Genomic DNA, 18,659 nt, shown 5'->3' on the forward strand with positions numbered 1-18,659 from the left:
AATACCAGTAAAGCATGCTAGCCCACTACCACTGAAATCTGGGGTTTGAATCTCAGCACTGCTATTGGCTGGTCAAGCATCTACACAGACATAATTGGAAAGTTGTACCAGGAAGGGCATCTGGTGTTAAAAAAAAAAAAAAAAAACAGTGCCAGGTCAGGTATTTGAACCACAATCATCCACTGTGGTGACCCATAATACGAGAGAAGCACATGTTTTAGATGAGGAGCGTGATTCTCTGACAGGTTTCTCTAACAGTGTTTCTCTTTTTTCTCACAGGGTCCTCTGGGGATGGATGGTAAGCCTGTAAGTACCATCATATATATCTGACCACTATGTAAAGGTGGTTCGGACCAAAATATTTTCATTCTATTCATTCTAGTCCTATCTGTTTAATGTAAGGTGTTGCGTCAGAGTGGACAAGACATTTATTTTTAGTTTTTGTGAATTCAAACATTAAAAGTGAGGGATGATTTGTTGTATTTACAGGGTCCTCCTGGTCCCAAAGGCCCTCAGGTATGTTTTCTGATCTGTCTGACTTTGATTTTGTGTAATGAAAATGATGAACATTGAAAATCTTTCAGCTTGTACCACTTGGGGTAAAAGCTTACAGGTTTACTAAATCATAACAATGAATAATATTAAAAAAGAGAGTTGTGTGACTGGGCGATTAAGAGCAAGCATCATCTCTAAAGAGTGGTGGTGAACTCTGTTCTGTTGTCTGAGCATTGTAGACCATATTTGGTTACCTGCATATTGAGAAAAATACTAAAATTGTGTTGTTCATTCATTGTTCACCCCAGTTACACCTGAGATGCTTGGACATAAAGTTAATCCAAAACCATCGTGTGTTGTGTTTTTCCAATTAAGAGTTTAAACCACTCACACCTAAGGACAACTCAGAGTGTTTAATCCACCATCTGCATATTTTTGGGAGGGAAAGAATATCCAGGCTCCTCATAGACAGTGACTTATAGTAACCCTGTTTCCAAAAAAATTTAGACATTTAGTAAAATGCTATAAAACAAGAACTTTAAACCTTTTAAACCATAATTTCATTGACAGAAGTACAAAGAAATTAATTTTAATGTTTTGGCCAACCAGTTTTATTGTATTTTGTAAATATCACAGCAAAATAAGAGTAACCATAGAATATTTAATTAAGGGGTATCATAATTGGGTGGATCTACCAAAAGCTTGATATTTGCAAGCTTCATGAAAAAATTGTCAAAAAGAATGAAGGATTACGAACAATTTTACCATCTACCATACATAATGTGAAAATATTCAGGGAATCCAAACAAATCTTAGTCCATGTAGTGCAAGGCCAGAGACCACTGCTGAATGTGCGTGACCTTTGAACCCATTAGGCTCCATTGCATGAGACACCGTCATGCTACTCATGCTACTGTGATAAATATAACCACTTGAACTCTGAAAACCGTGACTTAACACAGTCCACCACAGCACAAAGAAATGCAACCTGAAACTTTATTACACAAAGAAAAAGCCATACATCAATTCTATGCAGAAACACAACATATTTGGTTCTGAGCTCATGTCTGTACCAAAAGACAGTGGTCAGATCAGTCTAAGATTCAGTTATTTTTTTATCGGGGGCAGATGTCTCCCAGACTGTAATGATGCAAAAAAGCCAGCATTAGTCATGGTAAACTTTTGGCATATATGTGGAGGTTACATTGTCACAGAGGCGTATATTGTGATTTTAGAGAGTCCTGTGCTTCCTTCAAGGTAAATTCTCATTTTAGCAACTTAATGACTAGCCTCATTCTGCATGCGCTATGACAGAGTGACTTCGTAATCATAGACTGTGTGTGCTTGATTGGCCTGCCTGCTCTTCAGCTCTGTCTACTATTGAAAATGTATAGCACATCATGAAGAATCAAGAAAAGGCTAAAATTCCACTTGTAGACTACAAGTTACAGCAGTTTCAAACGGTTAATGTGTAATTGATATGAAAGGTGATGTAACACGGTGCTAAACATGCCTCTATCAGGTTTTTTAAGTGTGTTGCGAACATTAAATTAAAAAATTAGTTTATATTTACACAATACAATTGAGTTGGTCAGTGAAAGCATTGCAACATCTTTTCTTTGAACATTTGTTAGTTAAATAAAGGTTGAAGAAAAAGAAAAAGGTTCTTGTTTTGAGACTTTCCATTCACACCTGCTGTGTGTGTGCCTAATCTGTCTCAGAGACACGTTTGACTTTCATCAGCACTTCAAAGCATGTTGGCTTCCTGCCATATACATGTATATGTTTATATGTCCACTTTTTGATCACCAGATTCACAATATACCCATTAAGCTGCCATAGTGTTTTACACTGATGATTCAGAACATGCAGATTTTAATCAGAAGTTTTGTTTTTATTTTCAGAAATGTGTTTATTATTCTATTTTGTAATGTAGGGTTGAATGAAGTTAAATAGATTACACAAGACTAATTTCAACATAATAATATCAGTAATTTGTACTGCAAATGTGTTAATACTGTTTGTTTGGAATTAAAAGGTTTGCAATACAGTTTTCAGTCAGACACATGAACACAAGGAAAATGCATTAGGAAATAGCAGAACATGAACCATGTGTTGCATGCCTGTGATGCATAAACATGGTCCATTTGTGTGTGGGTTAGAGAAAAGAGCTGAGCTCCAATGTGGAATAAGTAATGGTATATGATACTGTATTTTAACTTCACTCGCTACTCACTCCAATTAAGTCTACACCACAGTCAAGGAAACACTGCACCCTCGATGAACCTGTATATGGATTATGGGAATGGCATTGCATTGCATTTCTTTTTCTTTGTAGATTATTTAATACAGTACTTTGACAAGGCTTGAAGAGTGTGACTAAACATTTCACCAGTGTTTGAAGCTGTGGTTATAAGAATCTTTTATCTGCTATCTCACCTGTCTTTTTCTTTGCTAGGGAATGCCCGGGCCAAAAGGAGATAAGGTAGGCATACTAGCACACATTCCATCAATTTATCAATGAAAGGTTTAGTCTAATGTAAGCCAGGCTTAAGATATCCTAGCGCTTTCTAACATACAGCTTTGCAGAATTGATTACACATCACTGCACAATATTTAGATCAGATGTGGTTGCTAACCGTTGTTCTTTTCACAGGGTGATCAGGGAGACATGGGGCCTAGGGTGAGTGTGCCAGAAACATCAAATACTAAACTGATGCCTTACAGCATTCAGTGAGTTTATGTGCTGCCAGGTTCTGTGTTAAATCTAAACATAAGCTTTACTTACTGAGTATTTACTTCAAAAGAGCGTGCTTTATTAAAAGCTGATGCCTGATTACTGTTTTGCTGTTTAATTGATGTCAGGGATCTGGTCATTTTTATGCCATTTTTAACTTAATGGCCATTCCAACCCATCAGGATAAGAGCTAATATATGCTTTCATTTAGTCACATAAAGACAAACAATTAAAACAAAAGTAGTGAGACACCATATCTATTTTTTGAATTCATGTGTTTTAGCCACAACATGCTAACAGGTATAATGAATTAATTAAATTTTAAATGAATTTACATTTTACTCATAAAACTACAACTATAATCTACAATTATAATAAGGACAAGTAAAATATGTTGTTATAGTTTTTTGAAAAATTAATTAAAAAATCAAAAACATAGTTTGGAAAGGAACACCTGGGTGTATAAGGCCCCAACATTTTTGTATATATAAGTGGCAATCATTTTGTCAGTAAAAAAAAAATTTGTCATTAAGTCCAAGGAACTATCTGTGGATCTCTGTAGAAAGACATAAATCAGGGCAAGGATACCACTCCAGTGGCTTAGCCAAAGCCCAGACTCAGTTCTATTGTTAGACGTTTAGATGGCAGTTTACAGACACTCGCAATTCAGTCTGATGGACCTCAGTTATAATTAGTAGGTGTGTTCATATACTTTTAGACATATAGTTTTGCAATAAAAGACAAACTCAATCCTAACAAAAGGCAAAATCCTTTTTTAAATATTCTCTTTCCCTTTTTGACATCCAGTGGTTGTCATTATGCTTTTCATTATATGTATAGTAGTGTCAAATGTTATAGTACTGTAAACCACTGTTATTTTGGGAAATAGACAAACTCTATCCTGAGAAAATGTTACCCTTCCCTTTACTTCTGTTTTAACCACAATATTAAATAGAAACCTTGTGGGCCATTGTCCTTTAGTGAAAGGTAATTATATCCAGAAGTAAATGGTATCTGAAACACCAAGGCATTCAGAATGAATATGAAATGTATCTGAATGACTTCGTAGCATAGTTGAGGGTTCCATGGGCAGCATCAGAAAATGCTCATCTCCTGGGATTTGGAATATTAATGGACCCAACCTGCTTTCTGTCAACATCTCAGGCTGATGGTGGGGGTGTGATGGTATAGGGAATGTTTTTTCGACAAACATAGAACCCTGATACCATTAGTTCATTATGTGAATGCAACAGCCTAAGCAGAGTATCCGACCATGTGCGTTCCAGCGTGACCACAGATATTCAAGAAAAGTGCAAATGTTTCTGTTTATAATTTATTCAGAATGCACATGTTTATTATTTTGACTTTGATAAAGATCTGACCACATTTTATAAATAATAAATGCAGAAATCCAGGTAATTTCACAGTGTTAACAAATGTTTCTGGAACTATTTGTTCCAGTAATGTCCTGGTTTACTAATCTAATGCCATGTTTAAACACTAATATCCCTGTCTACTACCCCCACCTTCCCTTTACTGTTGTCCCTTTACTTTACATTTTGACTTCTGGTCTCTCAGGGTCTTCCAGCACATGCCACCTCTGCCGGCCTCCTGAGTAATCAGATTCTCACAGTCAAGGTTTGTTTCTAACCAACTCTTTCTTAACTGTGCCATTGACATTGAGTGTCTATTTGTCTGACTTTGGTTTTCTTCTTAAGTTTGTTTGTCTCTGTGGTACAATCAGTGTTATTTCATCTGCTCTGTCTATACAGCATTAATCAAAACGTCAGATTTATCAAGACAAAACACAAAATGAAAAATAGTTAATTAATAAAAATGGTGGCAATCTGGTCCCACTGTGGTTTACAAGGTGTCACGTAAAGCCTCCACAAGGGGGTGTTTGTGTACAAGTTTTTTTTTCTTTTTTTATGTCTTTTTTTTGTTTGTTTAATTATTTTTATTTTTATCGGTGACCCTTTTTTGGCTCATGGCCCAGGGTTTTCCCAACAGCACTCAGTTTGCCCTTTAATATTACAGTTTTGCCACCACTTTTTGATTTTTTTTACAAATAAGAACAACTCAATACTTTGTAACATAAACTTTGTTGGCAATGACAGAGGTCAAACGTTTCCTGTAAGTCTTCACCAGGTTTGCACACACTGTAGCTGGTATTTTGGCCTATTCCTCCATGCAGATCTCCTCTAGAGCAGTGATGTTTTGGGGCTGTCGCTGGGCAACACGGACTTCACAAATTTTCTATGGGGTTGAGGTCTGGAGACTGGCTAGGCCACTCCAGGACCTTGAAATGCTTTTTACGGAGCCACTCCTTCGTTGCCCGAGCGGTGTGTTTGGGATCATTGTCATGCTGGAAGACCCAGCCACGTTCCATCTTCAATGCTCTCACTGATGGAAGGAGGTTTTGGCTTAAAATCTCACGATACATGGCCCCGTTCATTCTTCCCTTAACACGGATCAGTCGTCCTGTCCCCTTTGCAGAAAAACAGCCCCAAAGCATGATGTTTCCACCCCCATGCTTCACAGTAGGTATGGTGTTCTTGGGTTTTTCTTCTTCCTCCAAACACGACGAGTTGAGTTTTTACCAAAAAGTTCCATTTTGGTTTCATCTGACCACATGATATTCTCCCAATCCTCTTCTGGATCATCCATTTGCTCTCTGGCAAACATCAGACGGGCCTGGACATGTACTGGCTTAAGCAGGGGGACACGCCTGGCACTGCAGGATTTGAGTCCCTCTCGGCGTAGTGTGTTACTGATGGTAGCCTTTGTTACTTTGGTCCCAGCTCTCTGCAGGTCATTCATCAGGTCCCTCCGTGTAGTTCTGGGATTTTTGCTCACCGTTCTCATGATCATTTTGACCCCACGGGATGAGATCTTGACCCCAAGGGAGATTATCAATGGTCTTGTATGTCTTCCATTTTCTTACAATTGCTCCCACAGTTGATTTTTTCACACCAACCTGCTTGCCTATTGTAGATTTACTCCTCCCAGCCTGGTGCAGGTCTACAATTTTCTTCCTGGTGTCCTTCGACAGCTCTTTGGTCTTGGCCATGGTTGAGTTTGGAGTCTGACTGTTTGAGGCTGTGGACAGGTGTCTTTTATACAGATAACGAGGTCAAACAGGTGCCATTAATACAGGTAACGATTGGAGGACAGAAGAGCTTCTTAAAGAAGAAGTTACAGGTCTGTGAGAGCCAGAAATCTTGCTTGTTTGTTATTGACCAAATACTTATTTTCCACCATAATTTACGAATAAATTCTTTAAAAATCCTACAATGTGATTTCCTGGATTTTTTTTTCTCATTTTGTCTCTCATAGTTGAAGTGTACCTATGATGAAAATTACAGACCTCTCTCATCTTTCTAAGTAGGAGAACTTGCACAATCAGTGGCTGACTAAATACTTTTTGACCCCACTGTATATATATGTATATATACTGTATATACTGTATATATATATATATATATATATATATATATATATATATATATAAAAGAACAAATTTAGAATTTGATGCCTTCAACACAGTCAAATAAGTTGGGACAAAAGTCTCTGAATCGTCTTACAATATCATGTACAGTAGATAGTTATAGACCTAAATTATTTTCAGTTTTATGTTGAGAATGTTTTTAATGAGTGTGTTGCAAACTTCTGATTTCAAATTTGTGTATATTAACAAAATACAATCAAGTTGGTCAGCTAAAACATTAAAGTCTTTTCTGTGTACTCATGTCAGTTTAATAAAGATTCAAGAGAATGGACAAATCTCAGCTTCTTGTTTTTATTGGATTTTACAAAATACCCCAACTTTTTTTTATAGTTATATAGGTAGATTTTGTCTAGACATCAATTTTACTCAGATAAACACATAGATTTCTTTCTCATGGAGTTGTTACATGTGCTGAACACCTGTTGACTGCTTCTCTTTCACTATTTTGAATGAATTCTATTCCCATTATTACTGATGTGTCCATAGTTTTGATGTGTACATGTGGGAAAATTCTAGCTGGCATTCGTGCGTAATACATAATTATTTGTTATTTTGTTATATTAACAAAAAGCTAGTTTACAACTAAATTGAAAAAAATAATATGATTATAAATACTATAATAGCATTACAATTACGGAAATAACATCTCGTGTGGTTGTTCTTTCACAGAATCAGAAAATAACATTTGACAAACTGTGTTCCCTTTCAGGTTTACATTCCAAACTCCTTTTTCTATGGGCACTCGACAACCAAATTTCAAATATCTTTTGTATATTACTGCATGCTGCATATTGGTTCACTTGTATAACTGATTTTGCTGTAGATCTTTTTATTATTTAATATCTTGTCTTTCTCTGCTTTTTATGCTGCCAGATGATTTTCCCACTCTGTAAGCATGACTAAACAGGAATGTGCAGTGTGACTGTGTTACTATTTTAGTCATTAAAAAATTGGCTCAGGTGGCGCAGCGATAAAACACGCTAGCACACCAGAGCTGGAATTTCGAATACATCGTATCGAATCTCAGCTCTGCCTTCCGGCTGGACTTGGTGGCCACAAGAACAACGATTGTCTGTTGTTCAGGGTGGGATGAGCCGTCCTAGGGTTCCTCATAACTGGTGCAATTACGACCTCTGCTGGCTGATTGATGGCTCCTGCACGGAGTTGGGGAATAATGCTTATCAGGGTGTGGCTCTCTGTGCACAAAGCTGATCCGCATATGAACTCGCCTCATGCAGGTGAAAAGAGGCAGTTGGTACTGCACACGTGTCGGAGGGGGCGTGTTTCAGTTGCGAAGCTCTTTAGTCGGCAGTGGAGGGTTGTATCAGTAGAGGTGAAGCGTAATGCAGTCAGGGTAATTGGATACGACTAGATTAGGGGAGAAAATTGGGGGGGAATCGGAGAAAAAGAGGAAAAAAACCCATTAAAAATTGTGTAAAATAATCACTATTTGTGCAAGTGAAAAAAACATATGGCATATTTGCAGTAGATACAGTATTGCATTTTCTCTCGCCCTTCAATTATTTGAGCTGTGTGGATCTTCCTCCATAGATCTCATTTTTGAGAAGGAAGTCCTCTCTAAATGTTAGTGGTGCATGTCATTCTCCAGTTACTCTTGCTCTCTGTATCTCGTATTCCTCTGTTTTCTTATCAGATTATCTCCCCACATTATAAGCATGGCTACCTATTAGTCACATTTGGCCGACACTTTTCACAGGCACCTTTTGAAGGTAAAGCAAAAACATCATGCATGTCTTATGACATTTTCTACATCTTTAATCACTCATCATTTATCTTCCTTCACTTTCTTCCTTCTTGCTTTGTTTCTAACATATGTCCTTGAGAACCTTCGCTCAGACCCAATCAAAGTTCTGTTAACAGGAGTGTCTGGTTTGAATTAAGAGTAACTAACAGTGACAGAAACAAAGTGAATTGTGTATATGCCTTAGCATGGATTAATGTTTTGTTTATAGACATCATGCATGGGAAAACATTGCTCACAGACCACAGCTATTAAATCGATTACAAACAATGTTTTTTTTTTTGGTAGTATAAAATGCTAAAATTGGGACAGTTTTATATAACACCACATGCCTGGATTGTCATTCTTCAGATAACTGTTCATTTTAACATCAGTGGGTGCTTTGGCAAACTAGACCAATTCAAAGCCTTTTAAACATGTTAGCTCTGTTGGAGTGGCCACAGGTGGAAGTTTTTGTGCTCTTTTATGTATAGATTATCACTGAGATATGTTAATCATACATTATACAATGAAGCTAAAACAATCCATTTGTAGCTTATTTGCTTATTTGGGTAGCATTAAAACAAACTAGAGGATTTCTCTGTTTCTTTTTCTCTTTGTAGGGTGATCAGGGTCAGGCAGGGCCTCCTGGTCCACCAGGGCCTCCTGGAGCACCGGGCCCAATGGGGCCTCCAGGTAACACAGGCAAAGACGGACCCCAGGGCCTCACAGGACAGCCAGTAAGAGCAAAAGCACTCACACACATTCAGTTTTGTTCTCTGTGATGACCTTATTCTACAGTCTAGACAGTTTTGACACATCCGGAGGAAGCCAGGTGTTGATTTGCAAATTATGAGACAACACACAACAGTGTTCAGGGCTGGGTTCAAATTCATTTTATTGAGACAAATTGGCTTCATTGGTCCTTCAGTTGCTTCCCTTATATCAATACTGACTTTACAACTAAAACATTTTATTCTATCTTTCTATCCATACATTATATGGACAAAAATATGGAAACCTGAACATGAGCTTGTGGGACATACCATTCCAAAACCTTAAACCTTAATATGAAGCCTCAAATGAGGATTTTCTGAGGTCTGGCACTAAAGCTGGACTAAAAGTTGATGTGACTGAAAAGTTGATGTGCCATCTGTTCTTTAACAGGGCCTTCCTGGAGGAGATGGAAATGAGGTTGGTATCTACTATATGAGATTTGTACCAAATGTAAAGTGTGTTACAAATTAAATGTATTATTATTGTTTATTATTATTATTATTGGTAGACAAATTTGCTATTTTAAACTTCCGCTAATCAATGAAACATTTTTGTTATAATGTAATAAACTTATTTATTAGACTTTGACAGTCTTTGTGCTTCTGTCTTTAATAGGGTCCAAGAGGGCCACCTGGTGTAAAGGTATGACCTTTATTATTTTTTCAAGTTACAGCTAAGCAGGTGGTGGTCTGACGTTAATTGTTCATTTTAATTCTACCACCTATCATGCAGGGTGAAGTTGGAGAGCCTGGCGTAACTGGAATTCAAGGCCCACCAGGGCTGAAGGTAAGGTTAATACCATCTAATAAACTGTTATTTAATTGCCAATACAGTTTGTGATCCTGTCAGTCTAAGGTCAATAATAAATTCATGGAATAGTCTTCTGACTAGAGTGTAATCGGCTATTAAAATTTAGTTTCATCAAATGATGTTTGGTATCTTAGATCACTAATAATAACTGAAATACTTGCTTCTGGCTCCTGTAGGGACAGTGAGCCTAGTGCCTAGTAGGTAGAGCTGTTAGTTACCTATTGAAAGGTTGTAGGATTGAATCCTGGCTTTTCCATGCAGCCGGTATTGAGCAAGTCCCCTAACGTCTTCGGCTCCAGAAGCACCTCTCAATGGCTGACCCTGTGCTCTGACCCCAGCTTCCAAACAAGCTGGTACATGTAGAAAGCATTTCATTGTAGTGTACTGTATATGTGACAGAAATACATTCCATATGCCCTACAATATTATTATTATTAGTAGTAGTAGTCGTAGTAGTAGTGGTGGTTGTAGTAATAGTAGTACATAATAGTCATAGGTGATAGAGCAGTTCCAAGAGCAGTGACGAGGGCACAACTTTGTAGATCATGGTGTGTTTAGTGAGTTAAAGTACTTTTTTTATGTTGTTTGTGTGAACTCAGTTTACATATATTATATGAAATTGATATTCACATATATTATTTACATTGATAAGATAGTTAAAAATTATCTAATTTTATCACATTCAAATTCACTTCTGTGAATGGTTTCAAACCAGTACCCGTTAAACAAATAGCACAAATAAAGTTGATGTTTTGTATTAGTATATCAGTTTTTTCTTACTTATTTTCATATTTTACTTTTTTGCAGGGAGATCAGGGTGTGCCAGGTGATGAAGGAAAAAGGGGCATGGATGGAGTCCCGGGCGTAAAGGTAACATTCTTGTAAAGTGTCCTAGTGTTACATATAAGATTTCATTTACTGCGTAGTTAACACTGTTAGATTACAAACTCAACAGTACCCATCCCTTTACAGGGAGAAAAAGGAGACACTGGGACTCCGGGACTACAGGTAAATAGGTTGTCTCTCATCTAAGAATCAAATTAACCTTAAACGAGTTTAGTACAATGCTTTGTTTTGTCTTCAGTAAATTGTCAGTAATCTACTGTGTTTGACACCTTCTTTTCTATTCTTTTTCTATTGCTGCTTTTCTGGAGAGAAGGGTGTTCCTGTTATTACTGAGAACATCGTGCAGGTGAGGCCTAGTAAAACATGGTAAAAAAAAAAACAATTGTGGGTGGTCGGGTGGCACAGTTAGCTCACCACTGCAGAAAAAGTTCGAATCTCAGCAGAGCCACCATCCTGGCCAGGCAGCCACACAAACACAAAAGGGGGAGATAAAGGGGGAAAATCCAGGAAAAAAGAATATATTTTTTTATGATTTTACATGGAGTATTATAAAACAGTTCATTTGCATACCGTGGTTTTTCCACAGGGTCCACCTGGCCCACCAGGGCCTCCTGGGGAGCTAGGAGAAAAGGTAAGAATATTTTTGTTTCTTTTGATTGACACTAGTGGTTGACAGAATTTCACCCTCTATGCTTAATCCTAACACAGTTTAGCCTGGAGCATTTTGTGTACTTTATTAAGGCTCAGTTCTGTGGGAATCTCGAAAGAGGGCAGCAGTGAGACATCTAATGGGAAAGCTAAGACAGTGGTTGCATGTTAAGAACAGCTCTAGTTCCTCATACACTGCATGGTACCCTATGGTACTGTATATTTTTAAATGTGTAATCCCATATATAGTGTTGTTTTCATTGCCACGTGACCCGTATTGTATCTGAGTTTCAGCACTAAAGTTGGTTATCCTACTTTACCAGGGACCAAGTGTCCCGAATTGGGCAGCATTGGCAAAACTCAATTGCCACTGGAGTAAAACAATACCAGCACCATATTCAAAACCTAAATTGCAATGGATTTTATTAAAGTGGTGTTATAAAAAAACATACAAACAGGGCTACATAAAATTAAAGACAACATCAAACACAGCAGGGCAAACCAAACAATGGATGGCGCAGCACTTATCACAACCCTAATCAGGGGATAGCAGTGGATGAATGGATAAATAAGTCAGTGAATCAAAACAGTATGTTAAATTAGTGCACAACCACAAATGTTTTCTGACTCTTTTCAAAATGGCAAAGAATTACCAGTAGGCTGATATTTTGACAGGGTGAGGCTGGCATTCCCGGGCTACCTGGATTAGAGGGCATACAGGTAAAGTAGCTTCTTATGAACTGCTGCATAATATGGATAACTATTAATTACACTGTTAGATTTTATTTCTTTATTCACTAATTCACTGCTCTCCACAGGGTCCTCAGGGCGAAAAGGGAGAGGCTGGAGTAGCAGGAGAAAAAGGAGAGATGGGTCAGCCTGGACCAGCGGTGAGCAGGACAATGCCCTGTATCTAAAAAAAAATTGTAAAATGTATTTTTATTTTTTTATTATAAAATCTTTTTTTCTCAGGGTGCTGATGGGCAGAAAGGGGAGAAGGGAGACTCCAGGATCGAAGACAATCTGGTTTGTTAATTTTAATGTTATTGAAATGATGTTGATTAAATAAGTATATATCCATATCGTGTACCACTTGTGGGATATTTAAGTACTAGTGGTAGTTACACCACAGTTTGAGAACCACTGTGATAATCTATTCATTGTAACCCACTCAGTTTTTACAGTTGTGCTGTTCTGTGCCAGATTTCCACTTGTGCCAATAATCAAATAAAAATATTAATATTATTGTTAATAATGTTAACACAATTGCTTTATTTTTGCACTTATTGTATATTATGACTTTTATGACTATTATGACTTATTTAAATCATATAAATAAGTCATATTTATTATCTATCTCTAGTTACTTATTTATTCCTGCTTTTCAGGCTCAGATTATCCCACTGCCTGGCCCTCCAGGACCACCTGGCCTTCAAGGCATTATGGTAATGGAAGCTAAAACCTTTTTTATTATCTTTAAGCATTTTGGTTTGTTTTTTTAAATAAGCCACCTTATTCAAAAGATCTAATGCTTTGTTGCTGTTTTATTTCTTTCCAGGGTTTTGCTGGAATGCCTGGCCAAAAGGTACAAGTGAAAGTCTAAATAAAAAAAACACCTTAAATACTCTGTGGTTATTATCAGTTTATGGTTGTTAATGTAACTACATGTATATTTTTGAATTTAGGGGGAGCCAGGTGAGGCGATAAAAGGAGAGAAGGGAGAAGTGGGAGAGACAGGTCCACCAGGGCCAAGGGTAGGCAATCTACAATGCTATTCTTCTCATTGTTATTACGCTTTAGTCTTCTCATACACATTGACTAGAAAATGTATATATATCAATACCCAATCATGATAACCTCACCTGTTAACAATCCACCTGCTTATTGTGGAATGTTGGAAAAAACTGAAGCTCCACTGTATGAAAGACAAGCTTCAGCCATTTGATTTAAATTGTAATATAAAATACATTCTTGGTCTGGAATCTTTTAGTTGACCATACATGCCCATTAATACTTTGACATAGGTCATCTGTGGCCTGAAATAGACTAACATTGCTCTCCTTTGCTGTGGTCAGGGTCCTCAAGGGTTTTCTGGTGCTAATGGATTGGTGGGTCTACCAGGTGCCAAGGGCGAAAAGGTCAGTATCTTTCAAAAACCATTATTAAAAGAAAGTGAAATGACATGATTACTGAAGATAAATATGTAATATATAAAGACACTTACTGATTATCATTAATGTGTTTTTAAAGGCCACAGTGTGCTTACTGGCAGCATGTTTACCTTGTTTATTGTGAAAAAGCTCATAGTCCTTTTCTTTCAATTTAAATGCTCAATTATATTATATACTATAATATTTAAATATGTACATTTCTTTACACAGGGAAAACAAGGAGAACCTGGAATTGATGTGAGTATATTTGGCCTTACCATAATAAAGAACTGACTACTTCTGTGTTCTGTTTTGTATCAAAACTCTAAACGATTTTATGCTTCACCTACTAGGGTTTCCCAGGCCTACCAGGAACCAAGGGTGACAAGGGTGACCGAGGAGAAAAGGTGTGAAATTCTTTACTGTCACCTTTTTACATTTTTACAAATGACGTGTGTGAGTGGATTAATATTTTTTTATTGTCTTTTCACTGTGGTTTTCCCCTTTTCTCTTCTACTCTTTCGTTTATTTAGGGTGAAAGAGGCTTAGTGGGGAAAAAGGGTCTAAAAGGACAGAAAGGAGAGCAGGGGCCTCCAGGACTGGACCAGCCATGTCCTGTGGTAAATGCTACTTAATTTTTGTAACATTTATTAACATCAAAGCGCAGACAACCTCTTTTGTCCGGCCAACAAATGCAGCTTAATGTTTTTTATGAATTGGGATTTCTGACTGAATTATTTATTAAATGTGGTGACCTTCAACCACTTCATATTTATAGAGTTTGTGCCTAAGCTAATAACACACACATTTGTACTTTTTGCATATATTGATTAATGACGTTTTTTGGCATTTAGCAGACACTTTTATCCAAAGCGACTTACAGACCTACTAGACAGTATATTGTCTAAGCAATTGAGGGTTAAGGGCCTTGCTCAAAGGCCCAACAGTGGCAACCTGGCAGTGGTGGGCCTTAAACCAGTGATCTTTCAATTACTAGTCCAGTACCTTAACCACTACAACTGCCCTTATGGTAGTCTAGTGGTTAAGGTACTGGACTAGTAATTGAAGTGGACAATTACTTAAAGTGGGATTTCATGCCACTTTTGTCTTGACGATGATTTGGCCAATCCAAGTCATCGCATTTTATTAGTTACATTTTTGGATGTTTCATCTTATTTTATCTCCAACATAAAACTGATTTATTCTCAGCCTTGCTGTCTCATTTCATTTGGTGTTTTCTTTTTACATCTCCAGAAATTACTTGATGGCAGGGGTAATATGGGAATTAGCACTCAAAATAACTATATGAAACATTTCTCAAAGGGACCTGTTTTGTTTTTATACTAGGACCGAGACGGACTGCCAATACCAGGTTGCTGGCATAAGGTTTGTACTAATTAATTGTATACATGTTAATAAAGATCTACAGTATAATACAAGGAAAAGCACATTGGCACAGCTTATGAAGTGTGCCCAGTGTTTCTTAGTTGGTCTGAACCCACCACAACCCTGACCAGGATACAGTCAGTTAGTTGCTAAAAATAATTTATGAAACTTAAAAACAGTGTAATCACAGTTAAACATATTAAATACTAGGTGGGTGTGTCAAATAACATACAGATTGTAAATGGCTTCTTTCTGACATTGTACTGATGTTATTAATTTGGAGTATCTAAAACATTTCCCCTATTGTTTTGGCCTGTTCTGGGTTTCCCTTCTTTCCTCTTTGTGGTCCAGTGCTTCCAGGCTGCTTTATTTATCTTTCTGATGTGTCTAGAACTCACTTAGATTCCACAAGTTGCTATTTGAATTGATTGAACATAGTAAGAAAAGGCACATCTGGGTCTGTAAGCGCATTTAACATAGCAGACAAAGACCAAGTCATAAAGTCCAAGGAACTGTCTTTATGGCAGAGTGGCAAGAGTGGTCACTGTTAAGTAAAAGGCATTTGACAGACTACTAAGAGTTTGATATATGGTATGTAAATGACTTTGGCAACATGAGTAAAAAAGATTATCTGGTCTGATGAGATGAAAACTGACCTGTTTGGGTTCAAACAAGCAATGCCCATCATCAATACTATCCCTACAGTGAAAGATGGTAGGAGCCGAAGCCATTAGCCAGGAAACAATTAAATAAAAAAACTGCTGATGTTTATTTTTACCGTTCACACTTTGTAAGTGTAAAGCTTGTACACTGTGTTTTAATACATTTTCTTTCTACTCTGTTTCAGTGATCATCTGAAAGCATGGGATCTGTACATATTGATATAGATATTTCTAGCTAACAATTTAAATCTTTTTTTTTACTTTTGTACTGATTTTATATTTGTATTTAATATACAGAACTTTGAAACGCAAACCTATTAACACAGGAATATAACTCTATATTGCTGCTTTCTGTGTTTAGAATGGCAGTTTTGAGAGTTCAGTTGAAATATACTTTGACTCACACATGGACTGGCTAAGTGCAGGTTGGATCCAATAAAAGTGGCAGATGTAATTGAGGACAGCATACATATAACAATATATGCATATCAGCACAAGATTATAACCAGCGTTTCCCATTGCCTGTGACAACATAACACAGTAACCTATGCTTATCTGAATTACCCATCTTCTAATGCCCCAAAGTATGGAAACAAGACACCATTTGTGGAGGGATACCACTGGAATACCTGTGAGGAGGCTCTATGATGGAGCATGGGATTACAATTTGAAACTGGACTTCTGAATATTACATTAGAAAAGAAAACCACATATTGTAATCTGTTTTAATAGTTAAAACCAACGCAATGGTGGATGTCACCATTTACTTTGTACTGCTCTAAAGAGGACAAGATGGTGTGCTTGAGGTTAATCACCTTTTAATGAACCATTAAACAGAACAGTGATGCTTGTGTATTTCAGATTATGGGAAAACCTTGTATTATACAGCACTGTAAACAGATGACATGAATTATCCTTAAAAACCAGAAGAAAATTAATCAATGACCAAAAGTAAACAAAGTGACAAAAATGGCCTGTGTGTGGTTCCTTAATACATCTTGAAAATGTAATACATTGCATTGTTGACAAAGTTGGATAACACAAAAGACTGTGTGACTGCATGGCTATTTTTATTAATCCTAATAATATTTTTGATACTGTGTAAATAATGTATAGTTATTTTTAAAACCTTGTCTGTAAGCATTTTGCATTTCCTGATTGTGTAAGATGATTTATTGATATAAAATGTAATGTGTGTATTTTAGTCCTTAATCTTTTACTTCATGTGGGCATTTATTTGTTATGTATGCTGATAAATATTTGATTTGTGTTGATATACAACCTAAAAGTGTCTAAATACCATGCTGTGTTCTCATTCATTATTCATTTATTTCGATCACAAGGCTCAAGTCAGAATTTAACATGGAGGGCCTGTATGAAAACCACCTAGTAAACTGACTTGCTGCTGTTTTATCCACCATATTAGAATTTTTGTGAGAAAGGTTGTGCAGCACTGAATGCTCAGATTGCCTTCACTGGTGAGCTCTCTCGTTAATTGGTCAAAATATCCGTCAAGGCATCTCAGTAGGCAGCATTTTGCTGTGTATAGCAGACCCTTTTATCCAAAGTGACTCACAGTTATGACTGAATGCAGTTTGAGCAACTGAGAGTTAAGGGCCTTGCTGACAGTGGCAACTCTGAGTGGTGGGGCTTGAACTGACTACATTCTGATTAGTAGTCCAGTATCTTAACCGCTGCTAGGGCAGTACGGTGGCTCAGTGGGTAGCACTGAAGGTCCTGGCTTCAATCCCTAGGTGGGGCAGTTCGGGTCCTTTCTGTGTGGAGTTTGCATGTTCGCCCCGTGTCTATGTGGGTTTTCTCCAGGAGCTCCGGTTTCCTCCCACAGTCCAAAGCCATGCAAGTGAGGTAAATTAGAGATACAAAATTGTCCATGACTGTGTTTGACATTGAACTTGTTTCAAGAAATTGCAAAACAGAAGCATTGTAACTAGTGGTTTCAGATGTTTGGCCCAAACTATAACTGGTGTTTAGAAAGTTTTTCCCAACTTTGTTTCAGTAGTTCCCCCCAAATGTGTTGCACTCATAGGTTGCTTTGCTTTCACCCATCTATCCACTATCCAACCAAACCATCTCATTGGGCTTCAAATCAAGACTTTGTACCTTGTCCATGATTTGAAGCCTACATCTTGTTCTTGTCTTTTACGATAATTGTGAATTGTAAAAGTAGCCTACTCTGGATCACACACAAGAGCCCCAGAACATCATGTTTCGTCCTCCATGTTTGAACCACTTAGGAGCCATTACTGTGTCTGCTCTGTTGTGTATAGACTCCCTGCATGATTAAATGAAGATTTACATTTTTGATTCATTGGTCTGTAAAAACCTCTCAGTCTTTAGTAGTCTGCTGGTGGTGCTGCATGTCCCAGACAGACCTGTCACAAAAGTTGCTGACTCTTAGAAAAGATGCTACCAAACATCCCAAGTCTCCCGGAAGATCCGGGAGTCTCCCGCATATACATAGCGGCTCCCTGATGCCCGCAAGTCAGATAAAATCTCCCGGAATCTAGAACGAGCGTCCAAGAGCGCGCGCACACACACACAGCGCACATGCAGGGACACAGACTTTTTTCCTGATCGCGTATTAAATCCGGTATCTGATATACAATCTAGCGCACTGAGTAGGGAACATAAATCAATTGTTTAATCTGCTGTCTAGTGCACTAAGTAGGGAACATGAATTCATATCTAAAATACTATCTAGTGCACTAAGTAGGGAACTTAAATCCGTTATCTGATATACAACTTAGTGCACTATGTAGTACACATTTGTGACACGAACACTTAGCTAAAAGTTCTGTTATCACCCATATCCTTTGATGTGTGCGAGAGGTTTTTTTTATGGGGGAGGGGCGTGGCCGGTGGTGGGCGTGGTCCGGGC

General features: G+C 37.6%; 1 protein-coding gene and 1 long non-coding RNA gene across 2 annotated transcripts; both read left to right on the plus strand.

Annotated features, from left to right (window-relative positions):
• The first annotated feature begins 276 nt into the window (after positions 1-276).
• On the plus strand, positions 277-3,180 carry LOC134330626 (uncharacterized). Its single transcript, XR_010015021.1, has 4 exons — positions 277-306; positions 490-516; positions 2,954-2,980; positions 3,152-3,180. It is a non-coding gene; the product is annotated as an uncharacterized LOC134330626 (long non-coding RNA).
• A 1,183-nt stretch (positions 3,181-4,363) lies between these two features.
• On the plus strand, positions 4,364-16,984 carry LOC134330870 (collagen alpha-1(XXIII) chain). The gene is made up of 22 exons (XM_063012142.1): positions 4,364-4,417; positions 4,811-4,870; positions 9,105-9,221; positions 9,649-9,675; positions 9,874-9,900; positions 9,991-10,044; positions 10,876-10,938; positions 11,041-11,076; positions 11,228-11,260; positions 11,501-11,545; positions 12,238-12,282; positions 12,381-12,452; positions 12,535-12,588; positions 12,951-13,007; positions 13,121-13,147; positions 13,248-13,316; positions 13,638-13,700; positions 13,944-13,970; positions 14,066-14,119; positions 14,246-14,332; positions 15,060-15,098; positions 16,122-16,984. The coding sequence occupies exons 1-22, from the start codon at positions 4,364-4,366 to the stop codon at positions 16,197-16,199; spliced, it is 1,188 nt and encodes a 395-aa protein (XP_062868212.1). The 3' UTR covers positions 16,200-16,984.
• Positions 16,985-18,659: the final 1,675 nt, after the last annotated feature.

Source organism: Trichomycterus rosablanca, chromosome 16 (assembly GCF_030014385.1).
Source record: "Trichomycterus rosablanca isolate fTriRos1 chromosome 16, fTriRos1.hap1, whole genome shotgun sequence".
NCBI lineage: Eukaryota > Metazoa > Chordata > Actinopteri > Siluriformes > Trichomycteridae > Trichomycterus > Trichomycterus rosablanca.